General features: G+C 43.1%; 1 protein-coding gene across 1 annotated transcript in view; it reads right to left on the bottom strand.

Moving 5' to 3' along the window:
- WWP2 (WW domain containing E3 ubiquitin protein ligase 2) overlaps positions 1 to 20056 on the bottom strand; it is a 150798-nt gene that overhangs the window by 21053 nt on the left and 109689 nt on the right. Inside the window, exons 9-10 of the mRNA XM_060083582.1 lie at positions 12988 to 13077; positions 126 to 300 (exon numbers count right to left, since the gene is read on the bottom strand). Coding sequence (XP_059939565.1) covers positions 126 to 300; positions 12988 to 13077 — 265 coding nt within the window. The remainder of the gene's footprint in view (positions 1 to 125; positions 301 to 12987; positions 13078 to 20056) is intronic.

Here is a 20056-nt window from a genome sequence, read left to right as displayed (position 1 = left end):
AATCTCCAGTGTCAGAGCACTGACATTTCTAGCCACCATTTTCCCTGCTCACCAAACAGGTGGACGGAGAATGTGCGTGGCCGCTGGGAGGCTCCCCTCCCTCGTGGCTGGTCCCCGCCTCTCACCTGGTAGAGGAATCTTTGGCTGAAGTGCTGCATGGCGCCCTGGAGCTGGTTGCGCTGGGACTGCCACTGCTCATAATTCCGCACGTACTCGGCCGTGGGGCGCTGCCAGGTGGTGGTCCGAGTGTTGTGGTCCACGTAGTAGAACCTGCCTCGGGGGTCTGTGCGTTTCTCCCAGCTGCAAACATCAAGCTCAGAATGAATATAGTGACCGCCTCACCCCTCCGCTCAAATGCTAGAGAAATCGCAGGATGGCTGGCAAGAAGGAGGGTGAGGAAGGGTCTGGTGTGGGGTCTGGCACAGGAGTCTGGCTGCTCCGGGAAGGCACAGCCAGGTGGGCTCCAGTCACGGAGGCTTCTAGGGCTTAGATGATTCTAGCAGACATGTGTGGTTGCCCCCCCCCCACCAGCAACCAACCCCTCTTTACCAACAGCTCCTGATTTCCATGTCAGAGATCCAAGTGGTTCTGGGGCACCTGACTGTACTCCCAACCCTGGAGTTGAACTGTTGACTGGACCAGGAGTGGGCAAGTGACCTATGCTGAGCCAGTCAGGATGAATCTCATGGCTTTTGCTAGTTATGGTGGGAAGAATGTAGTCTCTCTTCTTTGCCGGATATGACTGAGAAAGTATGCAGTCCTGGCACTGGCTGCCATCTTGGACCCAAACACAATATGAAGTTGACCCAGTAGATGGCAGAGCAGAAAAATGGGAAAAAAGCCAGTCTTTTGGGGATACTGTTGAGCCAATGGATCATGGTTCACTTGAAACCAGGATCTACATCTAGAATTTTTAGTTACATGAGGCAGTGAATTCTCTTCATTATTCAAGCCAATTTGGATCCCAATTTTTGTTCCTTGAAACTGAAATTATCCTGATATAAGGTGCCAGTGAAAATACGCTGCATGACCACGAGAAGAAGAGTTGGTGCAAATGACAGCAGGACTCTCCACATTGTCTTTTGTTGAGGAAGCAATCTTTCCAGAGTTGGCCCTAAAATATCCATGGGCAAGGCAGGGCTAGAACAGAGAGTAAAAATCCTCAGCTGTGCTTGGTAGGTGTAACTTGATTTCCACATACACAGGAAAGAAGTGATCAAAAGAAAGTAAGAAAGGGGACTCCGCAGGGTGATAGAAATATTGTACATTTTGATGGAGTGTGAGTTACATAAGTGTATGCATTTGTCAAAGCTCAGTGAACTGTATAACTAAGATCTGTTTATCTCACTGTGTGTAAATTATATTTCAATTTTCAAAAATGAATTTGAATCTAATTAAGCCTCCATATCTAACAACCAGTTTACCAGGAAAGATAAGGAATAAAGGAACATGTAACACAACACAGGGGTCACAATCAGCCACATCCAGAATGTGAGAAATTCTACAAGACAGATGCCCAGGATCTTCAACAAATAAATAGCCAGAAAAAAACAAGAAAGGGTGGGGGAACTTATAGATTAAGAGAGACTTATGAGATCAGCCAAAAGCAATATGTTGATCTTGAGTTTGGATCTGATTCAAACAAATCAAGTGTGAAAACATTTTTAAGACAATTGGGGAAAACGCAACACAGACTGTGTATGACATAAGTAAGGAAATACTGTTAATTGTGTTGGGTGGGATAATGGTATTTTGGTTGTGTTTAAAACAAAACACTCATCTGTTAGAGGTGTATGTGATGTATTTATGGATCCAAGGATATGATGACTGGGATTTGCTTTACAATTCATTGGTCCCCTCCTCTGAAAAGTGGGAAGATCAGATAAAACAAAATATTAACTGTTAGAACCAGGCAATGGTTACAAGGGATTCATTGCTATTCTCTCAAATTTGCTGTATGCCTGAATTTTCCATTATAAATTTGAAAGGGGAAGGGGGAGAAAAGGAGTTTTAAAAAAATAAGAGAGAGATACCACTGAAGAAAACGGGGTTAACCCAATGCAAAAGGAACCCAAAATGGATTACACTGTACGATTCCAAAGTGTTGGAGGGTCTTTGTTCCCTAACTACCCTGTCATATCATCTCTGAATTCTGATCTTATCCACATGACTATGGCGCTTTGGTCTGATACTTTCCTCAGCTTTCAGGGTTAGCCTCCTGGCTGACTTTTGTTGCCACCTCTTCAACAATTCTTTCAAACTCAAAGCCTCCCTAAAAATGGCTTCTCCTCAAGTAGTTCCCAGTCCCTGTTCACAGACTGTGTCTGAATTCCGCTTGCTGGACTGCCTTGCCGTCCTGACCTGCTGCCACTTTGGATTCAACTAAATGTCATCCCTCTCGCCCCAAACCTGAGCCTTTCCCCGTCCTCCCTGCATCAATCCTCCTCCCAGGGATAAAACAACACCATCATTCCTGACTCGATGTCACTAAGCCACTCAGCCCGAGGGCTGATTTTTATTTCGTCTCCCTGCCCTTGACTTTCCATTTCTACGTCCAACTATCTCTGTACTAATCTCCTTATACAATCCAGCCAATAAACTGCCATCAGGGTAACCCCAGCAGTCTGACTCCTTATGTCAGGCTCGAGTCAAAACCTTGAATCAGTATTCAAGGCTCACAATAATCTGGAACCTTCCCACCTTTCTCATAAATTCTCCCAACCAGTGATTTTTATTTATTTTTATTTGTTAGCAAAGGAATCATGTATCTATGGTTTGAAACACAAACAGTACTACAGGAGATTCAATGAAAAGCAGTGTCTCCTCCCCTCCTTCTCCCCACTGATGATTTCTGCTCCCCAGAGGCAACAACTACTTTCAGCCCTTGACTGCTTCTTCTATTGACAGTCGTACTTCTAAATAAATGCTTACTCCATAATTTCTTGATTTCTGCCAAATTAGATATGACTTATGGACTTTCCACTAGCAAAGCTGAGGATTTAGTTCTTGCATTCCACCCCCCAACACACACAATGCTCTCTCCTCCCCCATCCTCCCAATTTAGAAAACCATCATTAACTCAATATTCAGAGTCTGGATTATGACTTTGTAGAATACTGTACATACATTTGCTTACTTGTACACCTTTTTTTCTTTTTCTCTAGAGTTAAGAACTGCGTGTTTGATTCTGCTTGGTTTTCAAGGACCTATCACAAATTCACCCCCAGATTCTGACAGGGCTGGTGGCCTCCCAGGATCACTTAACTCTGGGCCTCATTTCTCCAGGCACCCTTTGTCCAGCGTGGACAGCTGTCCTCCAGGCCTGCCTGCTCTACATTCCTGCCCTGAGTCATCTTCCCTCACCCTCCTCTTGGCCCCTGAACTGAGTCCCCTGTGTCTTGCATCTCAGGACTTCTTTCTCTGTTTCCTCTTGTCTGGTAGAAGAAATCATCTAGGAGTTTCTGAGAAAGGATGCACCAAAGTTAATTTTTTGAAACACTGCACGTCCGAAGATGCCTTTATTTCAACCCTCACACCTGAGTGTTAAAATGTCTAAAAGTTGATTTCTGGATTCACTCAGCTGTTTCATTAGAAGATCCCCAAGTATCACAAACTATAGTTTTCTTCCCTTAGACTGGTCACTTTCCCCAGCAAAAAAAACCTTCCAGTCTTTACCCTGGAGGCAGCATCCTCACTTAATCCCTTTTTCCTGAGTTCATCTCTGCCTTCGGCTATGGCTGTGTTCTCTACACTGGTTCTACTCTCCCAGGAACTTCTTACACTAGCAGCACTCACGTGGCTGCGCATGCGTGTATGTGAACATGTGTGTGTGTGTGCATGTCTGTGTGTGCACACATACACATGGCAGAGGGTTGGGAGCGATGGCTGACAACCTAGAAATATAGCTGCTCCTTGCACAAATTTTAAACTTCCAAGTTTTTTGTCTCATTACACATACACATACACATTCACACACACACCCCATATGTCTCTGATCACTGAAGCTTTCCAGGGCTCCATGGTGCAAATTGGCTGCCTTCCGGGTGGAAACCCCACACCGGAAGCTTGGGTTTCAGCTTCTGCAACTCTGCCATTTATCCATCAGCAACTAAACTCTGATTACAATCTCCCATATGCTTTTTCTCCTCTTCCATTCCTTTATCATTATACTTTTTTATAACCTTTATTGCTATTTTAGTGGGTTTTCAGGAAGGAATGGAAATAAACACATGTTCGATCCATATGTTTAACTAAAAGTCCTCTGCACTGGTGAATTTCAAACTTCTAAGCAGCATAATCACACCCTTGGTTGCCGGTAAAATCCTACGCAGAATCACAATCTACAAAAACAGAGCAGTGGTTGGAGGCCAGGTCAGCCCTTTCATGTTGTTTGGTTCCAGGGGGCATCTACACCAAACCCAGGGGCCTTGCTGTACACACTTTGAGCATCTTTGTTTCACAAAAACCCTCCGCTCCAGCAAAACTGCTCCGTGCATCATTCCCTAAACACAGCTTTTACATTCACACTGTTCTCCCAAACTGGATCACCTTCCTCTTCTCACTGAAGTCCACCCCTCAGCCTTTCCTAAAGATCAAGTCTAAGCCCCCTATGAGGCCTCCCCAATACCATGCTCTATGGTGATCACTCCCCCTGCTCACCTCAAGTTTGAGAACCACCTAAGAATGACTAAACAGCAAATTACTGCATTCATCCTTAACTACCAGGTCCAATACTTTTTTCTCCTGGATAAAACAACTGGTCTTCATACAAGTGTCCCATGGGTGGGACAGAAGGGGATGGCCATGATAAACTGAATCCTTTGGTTCAATCTCGCTCCCGATGTCTAGGTCTGCTGATATAATGGCTCCATCTATAGTTTCAAGGTTGCTCTCACCATGGCAATACTTCCTCAGGGCGGAACTTCTCCCATTAATTAGCAGTGAAAGCTTGAGCATTCTGTTCTCTCTGGGTTCCCTATTACATAGCAGAACTAAGTGCCAGGGGCTTAAAGGTCTGGGTCTAAAACTCAGGAAGAACTCATAGGCTATAGTGGGTGCAGAGCTGAGCCATCTCACAATAAAACATTAAAACTATCCTGAAAATAAGAAAGCTGGGTCTAGTATTCCACCTCAATACTTAAAGAAGAGTAAATCCTCAGCCATTCTTAGAAGATACCATTAAAGATCTTCATTTAAATTCCATTCAAATGTTCACCAGGTCAAGGTCTAAATAACTTATAGACCAGAGAGGTTAAGAGGCAAGCAACCAGCACACTTACAGAGTTACCACCACTTTTAAATATATGTGTCATAGGGAGATTGGTTCAAGATGGCGGAACAGAAGGACATGCGCTCACTGCCTCTTGCAAGAGCACTGGAATCACAACTAACTGCTGAACAATCATCGACAGAAAGACACTGGAACTCACCAAACAACATACCCCACATCCAAAGACAAAGGAGAAGCCACAATGAGATAGTACGAGGGGCACAATTACAATAAAATCAAGTCCCATAACTGCTGAGTGGGTGACTCACAAACTGGAGAACACTTATACCACAGAAGTCCACCCACTGGAGTGAAGGTTCTGAGCCCCATGTCAGGCTTCTCAACCTGGGAGTCTGGCAACAGGAGGAATTCCTAGAGAATCAGACTTTGAAGTCTACCAGGATTTGACTGCAGGACTTCGACAGGACTGGGGAAAACAGAGACTCCACTTTTGGAGGGCATACACAAAGTAGTGTGCGCACTGGGACCCAGGGGAAGGAGCAGTGACACCATAGGAGACTGAACCAGACCTACCTGCTGGTGTTGGAGGGTCTCCTGCAGAGGCGGGGCATGGCTGTGGCTCACCGTGGGGACAGGGACACTGGCAGCGGAAGTTCTGGGAAGTACTCCTTGGAGTGAGCCCTCCCAGAGTCTGCCATTAGCCCCACCAAAGAGCCGGTAGACTCCAGTGCTGGGTTGCCTCAGGCCAAACAACCAACAGGGAGGGAACTCAGCCCCACCCAACAGCAGACAAGCGGATTAAAGTTTTACTGAGCTCTGCCTACCAGGGCAACACCCAGCTCTACCCACCACCAGTCCTTCCCATCAAGAAGCTTGCACAAACCTCTTAGATAGCCTCATCCACCAGAGGGCAGACAGCAGAAGCAAGAAGAACTACAATTCCGCAGCCTGTGGAAGGAAAACCACATTCACAGAAATAGAGACAAAATGAAAAGGCAGAGGACTATATACCAGATGAAGGAACAAGATAAAACCCCAGGAAAACAACTAAATGAAGTGGAGATAGGCAACCTTCCAGAAAAAGAATTCAGCATAATGATAGTGAAGATGATCCAGGACCTTGGAAAAAGAATGGAGGCAAAAATCGAGAAGATGCAATAAATGTTTAACAAAGACCTAGAAGAATTAAAGAAAAAACACCTAGAAGAATTAAAGAACAAACAAACAGAGATGAACAATACAATAACTGAAATGAAAACTATACTAGAAGGAATCAATAGCAGAATAACTGAGGCAGAAGAACAGACAAGTCACCTGGAAGACAGAATGGTGGAATTCACTGCCGCAGAACAGAATAAAGAAAAAGAATGAAAAGAAATGAAGACAGCCTAAGATAACCTCTGGGACAACACTAAACACACCAACATTCACATTATAGGGGTCCCAGAAGGAGAAGAGAGAGAGAAAGGACCCGAGAAAATATTTGAAGAGATTATAGTCGAAAACTTCCCTAACATGGGAAAAGAAATACCCACCCAAGTCTAGGAAGCGCAGAGAGTCCCAGGCAGGATAAACTTAAGGAGAAACACACCAAGACACACAGTAATCAAACTGACAAAAATTAAAGACAAAGAAAAATTACTGAAAGCAACAAGGGAAAAACGACAAATAACATAAAAGGGAACTCCCATAAGGTTAACAGCTGATTTCTCAACAGAAACTCTACAAGCCAGAAGGAAGTGGCACGATACATTTAAAGTGATGAAAGGGAAGAACCTGCAGCCAAGATTATTCTACCCGGTAAGGATTTCATTCAGATTCGACGGAGAAATCAAAAGCTTTACAGACAAGCAAAAGCTAAGAGAATTCAGCATCACCAACCCAGCTCTACAACAAATGCTAAAGGAACTTCTCTAAATGGGAAACACAGAGAAGAAAAGGACCTACAAAAACAAACCAATAGGGCTTCCCTGGTGGCGCAGTGGTTGAGAGTCTGCCTGCCGATGCACGGGACGCGGATTCGTGCCCCGGTCCGGGAAGATTCCACATGCCGCGGAGCGGCTGGGCCCATGGGCCATGGCCGCTAAGCCTGCACGTCCGGAGCCTGTGCTCCGCAATGAGAGAGGCCACAGCAGTGAGAGGCCTGCATACCGCCAAAAAAAAAAAAAAACAAAACAAAAACCCATAACAGTTAAGAAAATGGTAATAGGAACATACATATCAATAATTACCTTAAATATGAATGGATTAAATGCTCCAAACAAAAGACACAGGCTCACTGAATGGATATACAAGACCCATATATATGCTGTCTACAAGAGACCCACTTCAGACCGAGGGACACATACAGACTGAAAGTGAGGGGATGGAAAAAGATATTCCATGCAAATGGAAATCAAAAGAAAGCTGGAGTAGCAATACTCATATCAGATAAAATAGACTTTAAAATAAAGGATGTTACAAGAGACAAGGAAGGACACTACGTAATGATCAAGGGATCAATCCAAGAAGAAGATATAACAATTATAAATATATATGCACCCAACACAACAATTATAAATATATATGCACCTCAATACATAAGGCAACTGCTAACAGCTATAAAAGAGAAAATCGACAGTAACAGAATAATAGTGGGGGACTTTAACACCTCACTTACACCAATGGACAGATCATCCAGACAGAAAATTAATAAGGAAACACAAGCTTTAAATGACCCAATAGACTAGATAGATTTAATTGATATTTATAGGACATTCCATCCAAAAACAGCAGATTACACTTTCTTCTCAAGTGCACACAGAACATTCTCCAGGAGACATCACATCTTGGGTCACAAATCAAGCCTCAGTAAATTTAAGAAAATTGAAATCATATCAACCATCTTTTCTGACCACAATGCTCGCTATGAGATTAGAAATCAATTACAGGGAAAACAACGTAAAAAACACAAACACATGGAGGCTAAACAATATGTTACTAAATAACCAAGAGATCACTGAAGAAATGAAAGAGGAAATCAAAAATACCTAGAGACAAATTACAACAAAAACACGACGATCCAAAACCTATGGGATGCAGCAAAAGCAGTTCTAAGAGGGAAGTTTATAGCAGTACGAGCCTACCTCAAGAAACAAGAAAAATCTCAAATAAACAATCTAACCTTACACCTAAAGGAACTAGAGAAAGAAGAACAAACAAAACCCAAAGTTAGTAGAAGGAAAGAAATCATAAAGAGCAGAGCAGAAATAAGTGAAAAAGAAACAAAGAAAACAATAGCAAAGATCAATAAAACTAAAAGCTAGTTCTTTGAGAAGATAAACAAAATTGATGAACCTTTAGCCAGACTCATCAAGAAAAAGAGGGAGAGGACTCAAATCAATAAAATTAGAAATGAAAATGGAGAAGTTACAATGGACACTGCAGAAATACAAAGCATCCTAAGAGACTACTACATGCAATTCTATGCCAATAAAATGGACAACCTGGAGAAATGGACAAATTCTTAGAAAAGTATAAGCTTCCAAGACTGAACCAGGAAGAAATAGAAAATATGAACAGACCAATCACAAGTAATGAAATTGAAACTGTGATTAAAAATCTTCCAACAAACAGAAGTCCAGGACCAGATGGCTTCACAGGCGAATTCTATCAAACATTTAGAGAAGAGCTAACACTCATCCTTCTCAAACTCTTCCAAAAAGTTGCAGAGGGAGGAACACTCCCAAACTCATTCTATGAGGCCACCATCACCCTGATACCAAAACCAGACAAAGATATTACAAAAAAAGAAAATTACAGGCCAATATCACTGATGAATATAGATGCAAAAGTCCTCAACAAAATACTAGCAAACCAAATCCAATAGCACATTAAAAGGATCATACACCATGATCAAGTGGGATTTATCCCACAGATGCAAGGATTCTTCAATATACGCAAATCAATCAATGTGATACACCATATTAACAGATTGTAGCACAAAAACCACATGATCATCTCAATAGATGCAGAAAAAGCTTTCGACAAAATTCAACACTGATTTATGATAAAAACTCTGCAGAAAATGGGCATAGAGGGAAACTACCTCAACATAATAAAGGCCATATACGACAAACCCACAGCAAACATCATTCCCAATGGTGAAAAACTGAAAGCATTTCCTCTAAGATCAGGAACAAGACAGGGATGTCCACTCTTGCCACTATTATTCAACATAGTTTTGGAAGTCCTAGCCACGGCAATCAGAGAAGAAAAAGAAATAAAAGGAATACAAATTGGAAAAGAAGAGGTAAAACTGTCACTGTTTGCAGATGGATTTGGATTGGAAGAATCAATATTGTGAAAATGACTATACTACCCAAAGCAATCTACAGATTCAGTGCAATTCCTGTCAAATTACCAGTGGCTATTTTTACAGAACTAGAACAAAAAATCTTAAAATTTGTATGGAGACACAAAAGACCCCGAACTGCCAAAGCAGTCTTGAGGGAAAAAAACAGAGCTGGAGGAATCAGATGCCCTGACTTCAGACTATACTACAAAGCTACAGTAATCAAGACAATACGGTACTGGCACAAAAACAGAAATACAGATCAATGGAATAGGACAGAAAACCCAGAGATAAACCCACACACCTATGGTCAACTAATCTATGACAAAGGACGCAAGGATGTATAATGGAGAAAAGACAGTCTCTTCAATAAGTGGTGCTGGGAAAACTGGACAGCTACATGTAAAAGAATGAAAATAGAACACTCCCTAACAGCATACACAAAAATAAACTCAAAATGGATTAGAGACCTAAATGTAAGACCGGACACTATAAAACTCTTAGAGGAAAACATAGGAAGAACAAACACCCTTTGACATAAATCACAGCAAGATCTTTTTTGATCCACCTCCTAGAGTAATGGAAATAAAAATTAAAAATTAACAAATGGGACCTAGTGAAACTTAAAAGCTTTTTCAAAGCAAAGGAAACTACAAACAAGATGAAAAGACAACCCTCAGAATGGGAGAAAATATTTGCAAATGAATCAACGGACAACGGATTAATCTCCAAAATATATAAAGAGCTCATGCAGCTCAATATTAAAAAAACAAACAACCCAATCCAAAAATGCAGAGAAGACCTAAACAGACATTTCTCCAAAGAAGACATACAGATGGCCATAAGCACAGGAAAAGATGCTCAACATCACTAATCATTAGAGAAATGCAAATTAAAACTACAATGAGGTATCACCTCACACCAGTTAGAATGGGCATCGTCAGAAAATCTACAAACAACAAATGCTGGAGAGGGTGTGGAGAAAAGGGAACCCTCTTGCACTGTTGGTGGGAATGTAAATTGATACAGCCACTATGGACAACAGTATGGGGGTTCCTTAAAAAACTAAAAATAGAATTATCATATGAGCCTGCAATCCCACTCTTGGGCATATACCCAGAGAAAACCATAATTCAAAAAGACACATGCACCCCAATGTTCATTGTAGCACTATCTACAATAGCCAGGTCATGGAAGCAACCTAAATGCCCATCGACAGACGAAAGGATAAAGAAGATGTGGTACATATATACAATGGAATATTACTCAGCCATAAAAAGGAACGAAATTGGGTCATTTGTAGTGATGTGGACGAATCTAGAGACTGTCATACAGAGTGAAGTAAGTCAGAAAGAGAAAAACAAATATCACATATTAATGCATATATGTGGAACCTAGAAAAATGGTACAGATGAACCGGTTTGCAAGGCAGAAATAGAGACAACAGATGTAGAGAACAAACGTATGGACACAAAGCGGGGAAAGTGACAGGGGTGGGTGGGTGGTGGTGGTGGTGTGATGAATTGGGAGATTGGGATTGACATATATACACTAATATGTATAAAATGGATAACTAATAAGAACCTGCTGTATAAAAAATATATAAAATAAAATTCAAAAGTTCAAAACAAAAATGACAGACAAAAAAATATATACATGTTATAAATTCACAAAGTACAAGTGTGCAAATGTGTCCTGTTAAAAGTTGATGATTAATTTGTGAGACAACTGGAGAAATCTGACTACTCACTGGGTTTGATGGTGGTAGGTAAATACTGTTAATAATATAGTGGTTTTACTTTTAATAAGAGAACACTTTTTAGAAATATATACTGAAATTTGGATAAAATGATATGATTTCTGGGATCTGCTTCAAAATAATCTAGAACAGGGGTCGGGGAGGGGTGAGTGAGGATTACACAGCAGGAGGTGGCAAATGTTTTCTACCAAGGGCCGAAAAGTAAATATTTCAGTCTTTGCAGGCTTTACAGTCTGTATCACAATTACTCAACTCGGCCAATGAGCACAACAGCAGCCATGGACAATAAGTAAACAAATGAGAGGGGCTGTGTTCCAATAAAACTTTATTTACAAAACAGGTAGCAGGCTGGATTTTGTCCACAGGCCCACAGTTTGCCAACCGCTGGTATAGATGAAACAAGAGTGGCCATGAGTTGATAATTATTGAAGCTAGGTGTTGAGTGTGTGGGCATTCTTTGTCCCACATATTTGAAAAGTTCAATATGAAAATTTCTATAATTTCCATAATAAAATGTTTTAATTTTTTTCTAAGAAGTCAATGTTTATCTTTGGTAAGTTCCCTGGACTTAAAGGAGAAACAGAGTGAGAACGAAGGATGGCGGATTATGAGTGTGATTTCCAGAACGGTAAGGAAGAAAAGGAAAACACAAGCATTCTACTGGAAAACTGAAACTAAAAGCAGCCCATCCGTGGAAACTTGTAGGACTGGAAAGTGAGGTGATATTTGCCCGGCACACGCCTGACAGGTGAACAAAACAGAGCACAGGGGCTCTCCAGATACGCCCACCTCTGACATCCTCTCCCTCCGCGAGTTTCGGAGGGGGAAGTCAGCGTTCATGTTCTATGTAGGAGCCCTTCATGGCTGCTTTACTGGGAGGTGATTCTTTCCTGAGAGCAGAATGCATTCCCTTTCGAAAGCTCTCAGGACTGGGAGACACATGTGGAAAGAACTTTCTGTCCCTGGCAGACAGGGAACCAAACCCCTTCTCCTTGAACTTGGACAGTCTTCCCTCACTTGGAAGCCTCACTCATCCTCTGGTTTTGGAGAACTTAGCTGCGTTCTCGCAAAGCCCGCTGAACGAGAAGCACACTGTCTCCAGGGGCTGGTTGGACACAGGGCGTTATGAAGTGCATCAACACCCTCTCTATCTTGGCTTCCTTGTGCTCGATTTTCCCCCAGAGATGCTCTAAATGTTCCTAGTCTGTCCTAGGAAATGAGAGCAGAATTAAAGTAAGTGAGTAGGGAAGGCAATCAAGGGACCCAGGATAAATGTCCCTGGACTTTGCTACCTCTGCAGAAAGAAACTGAAAATCGGGCCCTATAGGATATTTCTGTAGGTGAAATGACTGAGGCCAGTGAGAGACCAAGGGCCCTGGAGGCCTCCCCAACCCTCCTTCCTCCAGAACCCAATATCCATGGGGGCTCTGAATACCACTTAAGAAAGCCCATGACCAATACAACACATGTAGGAAGAAGGGAAAGTAGAAAGAGAGAGCAGAGAATGCAGAAGAGGATGACTGTAGGAGGAGGGGAAAAGAAAGAGAGAAAGGACGAGAGTGGGGGAAAATAAAGAGATGGCCATGGCAGTGAGTGGTGGAGAAGCTGATGGGGGACTCTTGGTGCCAATTCTAGAGCCTCGGGTCTTACTGGTCCAAGCCTTACCCTGGAGGAAGAGGCCGCTCCCAGGTGGTGGTCTTGGTATTGTGGTCAACATAATAGACACGCCCGTTGGGGAGCTCTCGCTGCTCCCATCTGCAAAATAAAGTCAAGGGAGGCATGAGACACACAGGTGAAAGGCATATGCCCTTGCTCAAAGGAGTCATTCACTACTATTAGGCTAATGTGAGAGGTAACATCAAAGTCGACATGCAAGACCAACCCGCTGGTCAGACAAGCTCCACGTTGTCACTGATGGTGGCACACACGTCTGCTTCTTGAAAAAACTATAACAGTTCCCCTTTATGGATTCAAGGTACTAGATAACCCACAGATCATGCTAAATTCCCCTAAACAACCCATATGAATCTACATTGCCATGGATTTTTGTGAATCACTGTCTCTTGGCCATTTCGGGATCAAAGAGCCCTTTAGGAATGTGATGAAAGCTTCCAAAATGCACTTACCAACAAAAATGTGTGTGCAATTTCTGGGATTCCCGGACCTCTCCTAAAGCTCATCCATGGACCCTCCAGCGCTCGTAGCCTACTACCTCTTAAAGTCACAAATTATATGACTATCCCTGTTCTCCTAGAATCATATATATTCATGATCACATTTCTTTTTAAAATACAGGATTCATTTACAGAGGATCTTTAAAAAGAGATCTGGATGGATCAAGAAATATAGCATACTGCTATTTATTGGCTGCTCTACCGCTCAGTCTGTGTGTGGGTTACTATGAGATCAGGGTGCTGAGGGTGGCTCATCTGTACTAATGGCTGAACGACAGGGTAGCAGATGATCCAAAGAGTTACGACAAAGGCAAAATCACTACAAAATACAGCCAAGGACCACCCATCCCAACACTCCCGTTATTCCCACATTCAATGCAATCTGACAATAACTCCACTTCCCTAGAATACAGTAACCTATATATACGGGATGCAAAGATTTATGTTTATAAAATGATTACTGTTTTATGAAGGATGTTAATGGTCCTTTTAGCCTTTATGTTTTACATTGATTTTAGTTACTTCTACTTTTGGGTACTGCCTAGGGGAAGGTGACCTTTGCCAGGAAGCTAGTACAGTCAGTTCTACTGAAATGCTTGTTTTAAAAACACAAATCTAGGGCTTCCCTGGTGGTGCAGTGGTTGAGAGTCCGCCTGCCGATGCAGGGGCCACGGGTTCGTGCCCCGGTCTGGGAGGATCCCACATGCCGTGGAGCGGCTGGGCCCGTGAGCCATGGCCGCTGAGCCTGCGCGTCCGGAGCCTGTGCTCCTCAACGGAAGAGGCCACAACAGTGAGAGGCCCATGTACTGCAAAAATAAATAAATAAATAAATGAAAATAAAAATAAAAACACAAATCTATGCCAATGTGATTGATACATAAGGGAACATACTATGAATTTTGGGTTTGCCTTGTATGAATTTGCCTTCAAAACACACTAGATGAACACAGAAGACTTCCCCCAGCTAAACCCAGTCATGTAGAAATACACAAAACCCACACTCATCTGCCAGCTACCTCACTTTACTGCGTGTTACACACCATACTCACCCACATCTGGTGCTATATCTCCCATCTGATTTCAGAAAACCCTCTTTGCACCACTTCATGACAACACTCAAAAGCTCCAACCCTTCCAACACCTGCTTCCACAAGCAAACTTCAGGTCTTCTCATGGAAATGTGCCATATGTATTGTAGTGCTATGATCTCAACCATTTAACCTGTGTAAAACTGTGCTACCATTGTTATTAGGTTCCTATTTGTGTCACTGACTAATTTTTGACTGTTACACCCCTAATCCACTTTTTCCCATAAGCCCTGTGGGGTTTTTTTGTTTTTTGTTTTTTGTTTTTGCAGTATGTGGGCCTCTCACTGTTGTGGCCTCTCCCGTTGAGGAGCACAGGCTCTGGACGCGCAGGCTCAGCAGCCATGGCTCATGGGCCCAGCCGCTCCACGGCATGTGGGATCTTCCCGGACCGGGGCACGAACCCGTGTCCCCTTCGTCGGTAGGCAGACTCTCAACCACTGCACCACCAGGGAAGCCCAGCCCTGTGGTTTTTACTGCATGATTTGGCATAGCGTGGTGGTTTCTAGGAACACATATGTTATAGCAGAGTTGACTGTATACTGAAATAAATGTCCTAACTTCTGTTACTAAGCCTGGTGTGTCTACTCAAATAGACATCAGCTTTATTCGATACCATTTCTCACGCCTGATCAGCGGACTGCATTGATAAGCCCCTCTGAGGTTAATTCAGATACAGGTATACGCAAGGTCTTTAAGGCAAAGATGGGAAGGGGGTAACCATCACCCACTGAACATCCACAATGAGCTGCAGGCTCATTTTTACTTCATTCAGTCCTGCCTTCATCGTTTACGGTGGCACATGCCATCACCATCAAGGGAACTGAGGCTCAGAGAGGCTAAGTAACTCTTACGTGGCATTTAAACTCAGCTCTCTGGGACTTCCCTTGTGGTCCAGTGGTTAAGACTTCACCTTCCAATGCAGGCGGTGCAGGTTCGATCTCTGCTCGGGGAACTAAGATCCCACATGCCTTGTGGCCAAAAAACCAAAACATAAAACAGAAGCAATATTGTAACAAATTCAATAAAGACATTAAAAATGGTTCACATCGGGACTTCCCTGGTGGTCCAGTGGCTGAGACTCCGTGCTCCCAATGCAGGGGGCCGGGTTCAATCCCTGGTCAGGGAACTAGGTCCCACATGCCACAACTAAGAGTTCACATGCCTCAACTAAAGAGCCCACATGCTGCAACTAAGACCCAGCGCAGCCAAATAAATAAATATTTTTAAAGTTATTTTTTTTAATGGTCCACATCAGAAAAATCTAAACAAACAAACTCAGCTCTGACTCTCTGGCCCATGAGTTTTACCATGTCACTCTGAAAGGAAGAAAGGAGGAAAAGGAAGGGCAACTGGAACTTATAAGGAACCCACAACCCAGCAGACAAGGTGCCAGGTGCCTTTCCAAAGCCCACCTCAACGTGAACAGCTTTCCCTAGTACAGGAGTCTGGGTAGGGGGACCTATAGGATCAAGATGACTGGGGAGAAATTATAGTAAGTCCACCTAGTTAATTTCTAGGCTCCATTTTAATCACAGCCCTCTGCTCAGATACAATCTATGGGAAGAGGCTGCACATTTTGCACCACTGGGAGGCTTAGCCTGGGAGCAGTGAGGTCTGGTAGTCCCAGACTCCCTCCTTCCAAAAGGGATCAACTACTGTGTTGAGGACTGGAGTGCTATAAACACCATTAAAATGAGCTCGAGAACATTTTCTCTCCTGGGTATTCCTGCTCAAGGTTCTGGTTGAAGCAGATACTGGTGACTTGGCCCAGGCGCCCTGGGTTCCTCCCACTGCAAAAGGAAGATTCTTGCACTTCAGTCAGTATTTTATTGAAAGGGCAGAATCTTCTGACAAAACTGACCAGGTGAAAATAAACACAGGGTAAAGTTAAAGCTCTTCTCCCTCTCGATGCCCTTCTGAATTAAAGACAAAAGAGCAACAGATATTGCCAGCTCAAAAGACTGGTAGGGATCTGGTGGGGACCCTTCAGCAAAAAAGGCTAACATACTGTGATTTCACACCAGCTCTCCAAATTCCTCCTGTCTGCTGGGTAATCAAGCAGCAAATCCGATACCCTCTTTATTCATCTGAATTTGGAAATAAGGAAAGTCTTGAGAAAGATACTTGGCTTAAGGGTAAGTAGTGAAATATGGAAGCTCCTCAGGCAAGGGTAGCAAGCCACTCTTTCATAACATTTGCTCCTAATAAAGACTTAAGGAGCTGAGAATTCCTCAGCATTTCCTAAGAAATTAGCTCTATCCTTCCTGTCCTTGGCAATTTTGTGGCACAAAAGCACCAATAAAACAACTTTGCTCATTTTGCAGTCACTAATTGGAAAACTGACCATAATTGGTGGGTGGGGCTGCCCCTTGAATGAAGACAAAATATGTGTTGTTGCAGTTGGAGAGAAAAGGTGCTAAAACACATTTTTTCTTTATTCCAACAATTCTGTTGTTACAACTTTCATCTTATAAGTGGTCTCGACTTCTGGCTTCTTTTCTATTTCATTTGAGGCAAGGAGAAAACTTTGGTTTTATTATACTTTGGCTAATAGTTTCATTTGAAGATGGAATAATTCTTAAAATTCCATGAATTAAATGCCTTGAATTGACACAGTGGTCTTCCTGCACTGCCAGAAAGGAAATCGGTGTGAAGTCCTCTTTGCTTATATTCAAGAGTTATGACGGCTCCTCCCAGGCCTTGACAAGACCCGTCTATCCTGTCTTTGATCCCGGCTGATCCTAGAAATGAAAGGCTCTCTTTTGGGCACTGTTATTGTCCAGCGAATCTCAGTGTCCTTCTATGAACCCTCTCAATTGGCTTAGCTAGAAAAATAGTTACCAAGAGGAACAAGACCTTTCTTCCATTATCTTTTTTTTTGATATCTACATTCTTCCTTTTAAAACTGGACTCCTGCTCAGATTAAATGTCCATGTGGGTCCTCCCTGATCCGTGACCTGGCCTAACTGCTTTCCTTAGAGAACTCTCAACTCCTCCCTACCTGCATGGCTCCTCAGAATTCATACAAATCCCTCCCCTCCATTTGTGTAGCAGAGTCGGTCGATTCTATCGTCAATCAAACGAGCCCCTGGATTCTCATTTCTCCGCTGTAACTGCTGACCCATATAGACTGAGCCTTCCGACTGTCTTGGTTTGGTCTCCCCATGCCAAGAAAGTGATACTGGAAGTGACCTTTCATCAGCACATCCCTGGCAGGGGTTAGGTTTCTGAACCTTATAAGCATCTTCTTCATGCTGAGATTAAAAGGCTTTTCAATCAAACTACCCATGGGTCTCGATACTGCATCCTGGTCACGTGGGTCATATCCTCTCCCACTGAATAGCTTTCTTTGATGCTCTCAGAAACAGTGTTCAAAGCACCGAGCTTGATTCAGGTCCCTTCCCAACACATTGCTCCTTGGCTTTCGATGTACAGCCTTTAGCTGGACCATGGACTACACAGGGTCTTTCTATTTTGAAAGTACTTAAAAAACAGTCCCCAATTTCAATTAATCTCTGTACTTTTTTTTTTTTTTTTTTGCTGTACGAGGGCATCTCACTGTTGTGGCCTCTCCGGTTGCGGAGCACAGGCTCCGGACGCGCAGGCTCAGCAGCCATGAAGTCTGAGAAAACTAACCATGCCCCTCCCTCACCTCGCCTTTAAAAGTGCTTTGCTGAAACCCTTCGAGGAGTTCAGGGTTTGCTGGGCACAAGCCACCCGTCTCCTTGCATGGCCCTGCAATAAACCTTTCTCTGCTCCAAACTCCAATGTGTCGGTATTGTTTAGCCTCACTGTCCATTGGGCACACGAACTTGCGTTTGTTAACAAGTTGTATATCTTCCATGCCCTTGCCCCCATCCCCCCCACCATCATCATTAAAAAGGTAAAGGATGAAAATCTCAATTCCATTATTAGGATGGCATTCAATCATTTCTCTCCTATGTTATCTGAAAGGAAATTGTCTGGTCACTTAACAGTGACCACATTTTTTTTTTTTTTTGGATGCACCATGCAGCTTATGGGACCCTGACCAGGGCCCTCAGCAGTGAAAGGACGGAGTCCTAACCACTGGACCGCCAGGGATATTCCCTGAACCACATTTTCTTGTGGAAGGTTTCCTAAAAGGTCTTCAGGAAATCAATTCTCAGTTACTTGCCATTACAGTGTATATTCAACCATCCTGATCAACACACTTCTTGGTCAGATTCCCCTAAGTTTGGACAGAATCACAGTTTCACCAAAAGTCAGATTAAATTGGGAAGGAATTTAAAGCTGGACAATCCGAGGATTTCAGGTTAGTATCAGAGATGATATCATCACACTCACAAATTCTTAGTAAGAACATTATTAATTTGTATTATTTATAATTTGTTAATAAATTTTATTAACAAAAGCACTGGGAATTAGTAAAGCTGACTCTCATTCAAAATACACTCTCTCCATCAGAAAACAAAGTCATGCCAGAACACTTATGCACCAATAAAGAAAAGATGCCTTGTTGGTTACCTGGACAAAAACTAAACTTCAGAAAAATACACTGAAAGTATTCAGGTATTCTTAAAGCTGCCTATGTAGAAGTTCAACTCCCCTCAGGCAAATATTACAGGGAATTCATATTTTCTTACTTCATGCTCTTATAATAAATTTTAACTGAACCAAATCCTATTCCCCAAACTCTGGCCACTTCCTGAGTGAACGCTAAGATTTATTTCCCCTGTAGGGACACTGTCAGACTGTCTTATGAGTCAAAAATCTGTGTGCAGCGGAACATATCTCCTACTCACTGTTTTCATTGCTTCAGTAGGTCCTCTGTAAACTGGGTAGGAAGTGTGTTAAACTCAGACCTTCCCCCAAGAACCCTTCTTGAAATACTGAGCTTTCCTTTAAATCCAAGCACACTAACCCCCTTTTTAAAACTATCAACAGGGCTTCCCTGGTGGCGCAGTGGTTGAGAGTCAGCCTGCCGATGCAGGGGACACGGGTTCGTGCGCCGGTCCAGGAAGATCCCACATGCCGTGGAGCGGCTGGGCCCGTGAGCCATGGCCGCTGAGCCTGCGCGTCCGGAGCCTGTGCTCCGCAACAGGAGAGGCCACAACAGTGAGAGGCCCGCGTACCGCAAAAAACAAACAAACAAACAAACAAAAACTATCAACAACCAGCACTTTATGCCCCTTAATCACAGGGGGGCACAGTAGTAGCTACTGAGGACTCTGAATTAAGGTCTGTTTTTCATCTCTTTCTTCTTCACCCATCCCATTTTCTTTGCCTTGGAAAAGTCCCCAAAGCTCTTCAATGGAAGATGGCAACTGCTTTCGGGACTTCCCTGGTGGCCCAGTGGTAAAGAATCCGCCTTCCAATTCAGGGGACGCGGGTACAATCCCTGGTCAGAGAACTAAGATCCCACATGCCGTAGGGCAACTAAGCCTGTGCGCCACAACTATTGAGCTCGCACGCCTCAATGAGAGAGCCCGT

The sequence above is a fragment of the Mesoplodon densirostris genome, chromosome 19 (genome assembly GCF_025265405.1).
Source record: "Mesoplodon densirostris isolate mMesDen1 chromosome 19, mMesDen1 primary haplotype, whole genome shotgun sequence".
Lineage (NCBI taxonomy): Eukaryota > Metazoa > Chordata > Mammalia > Artiodactyla > Ziphiidae > Mesoplodon > Mesoplodon densirostris.
Note: the sequence above shows the minus strand (reverse complement) of the source record. Positions and strands in the feature narration are given on the sequence as shown.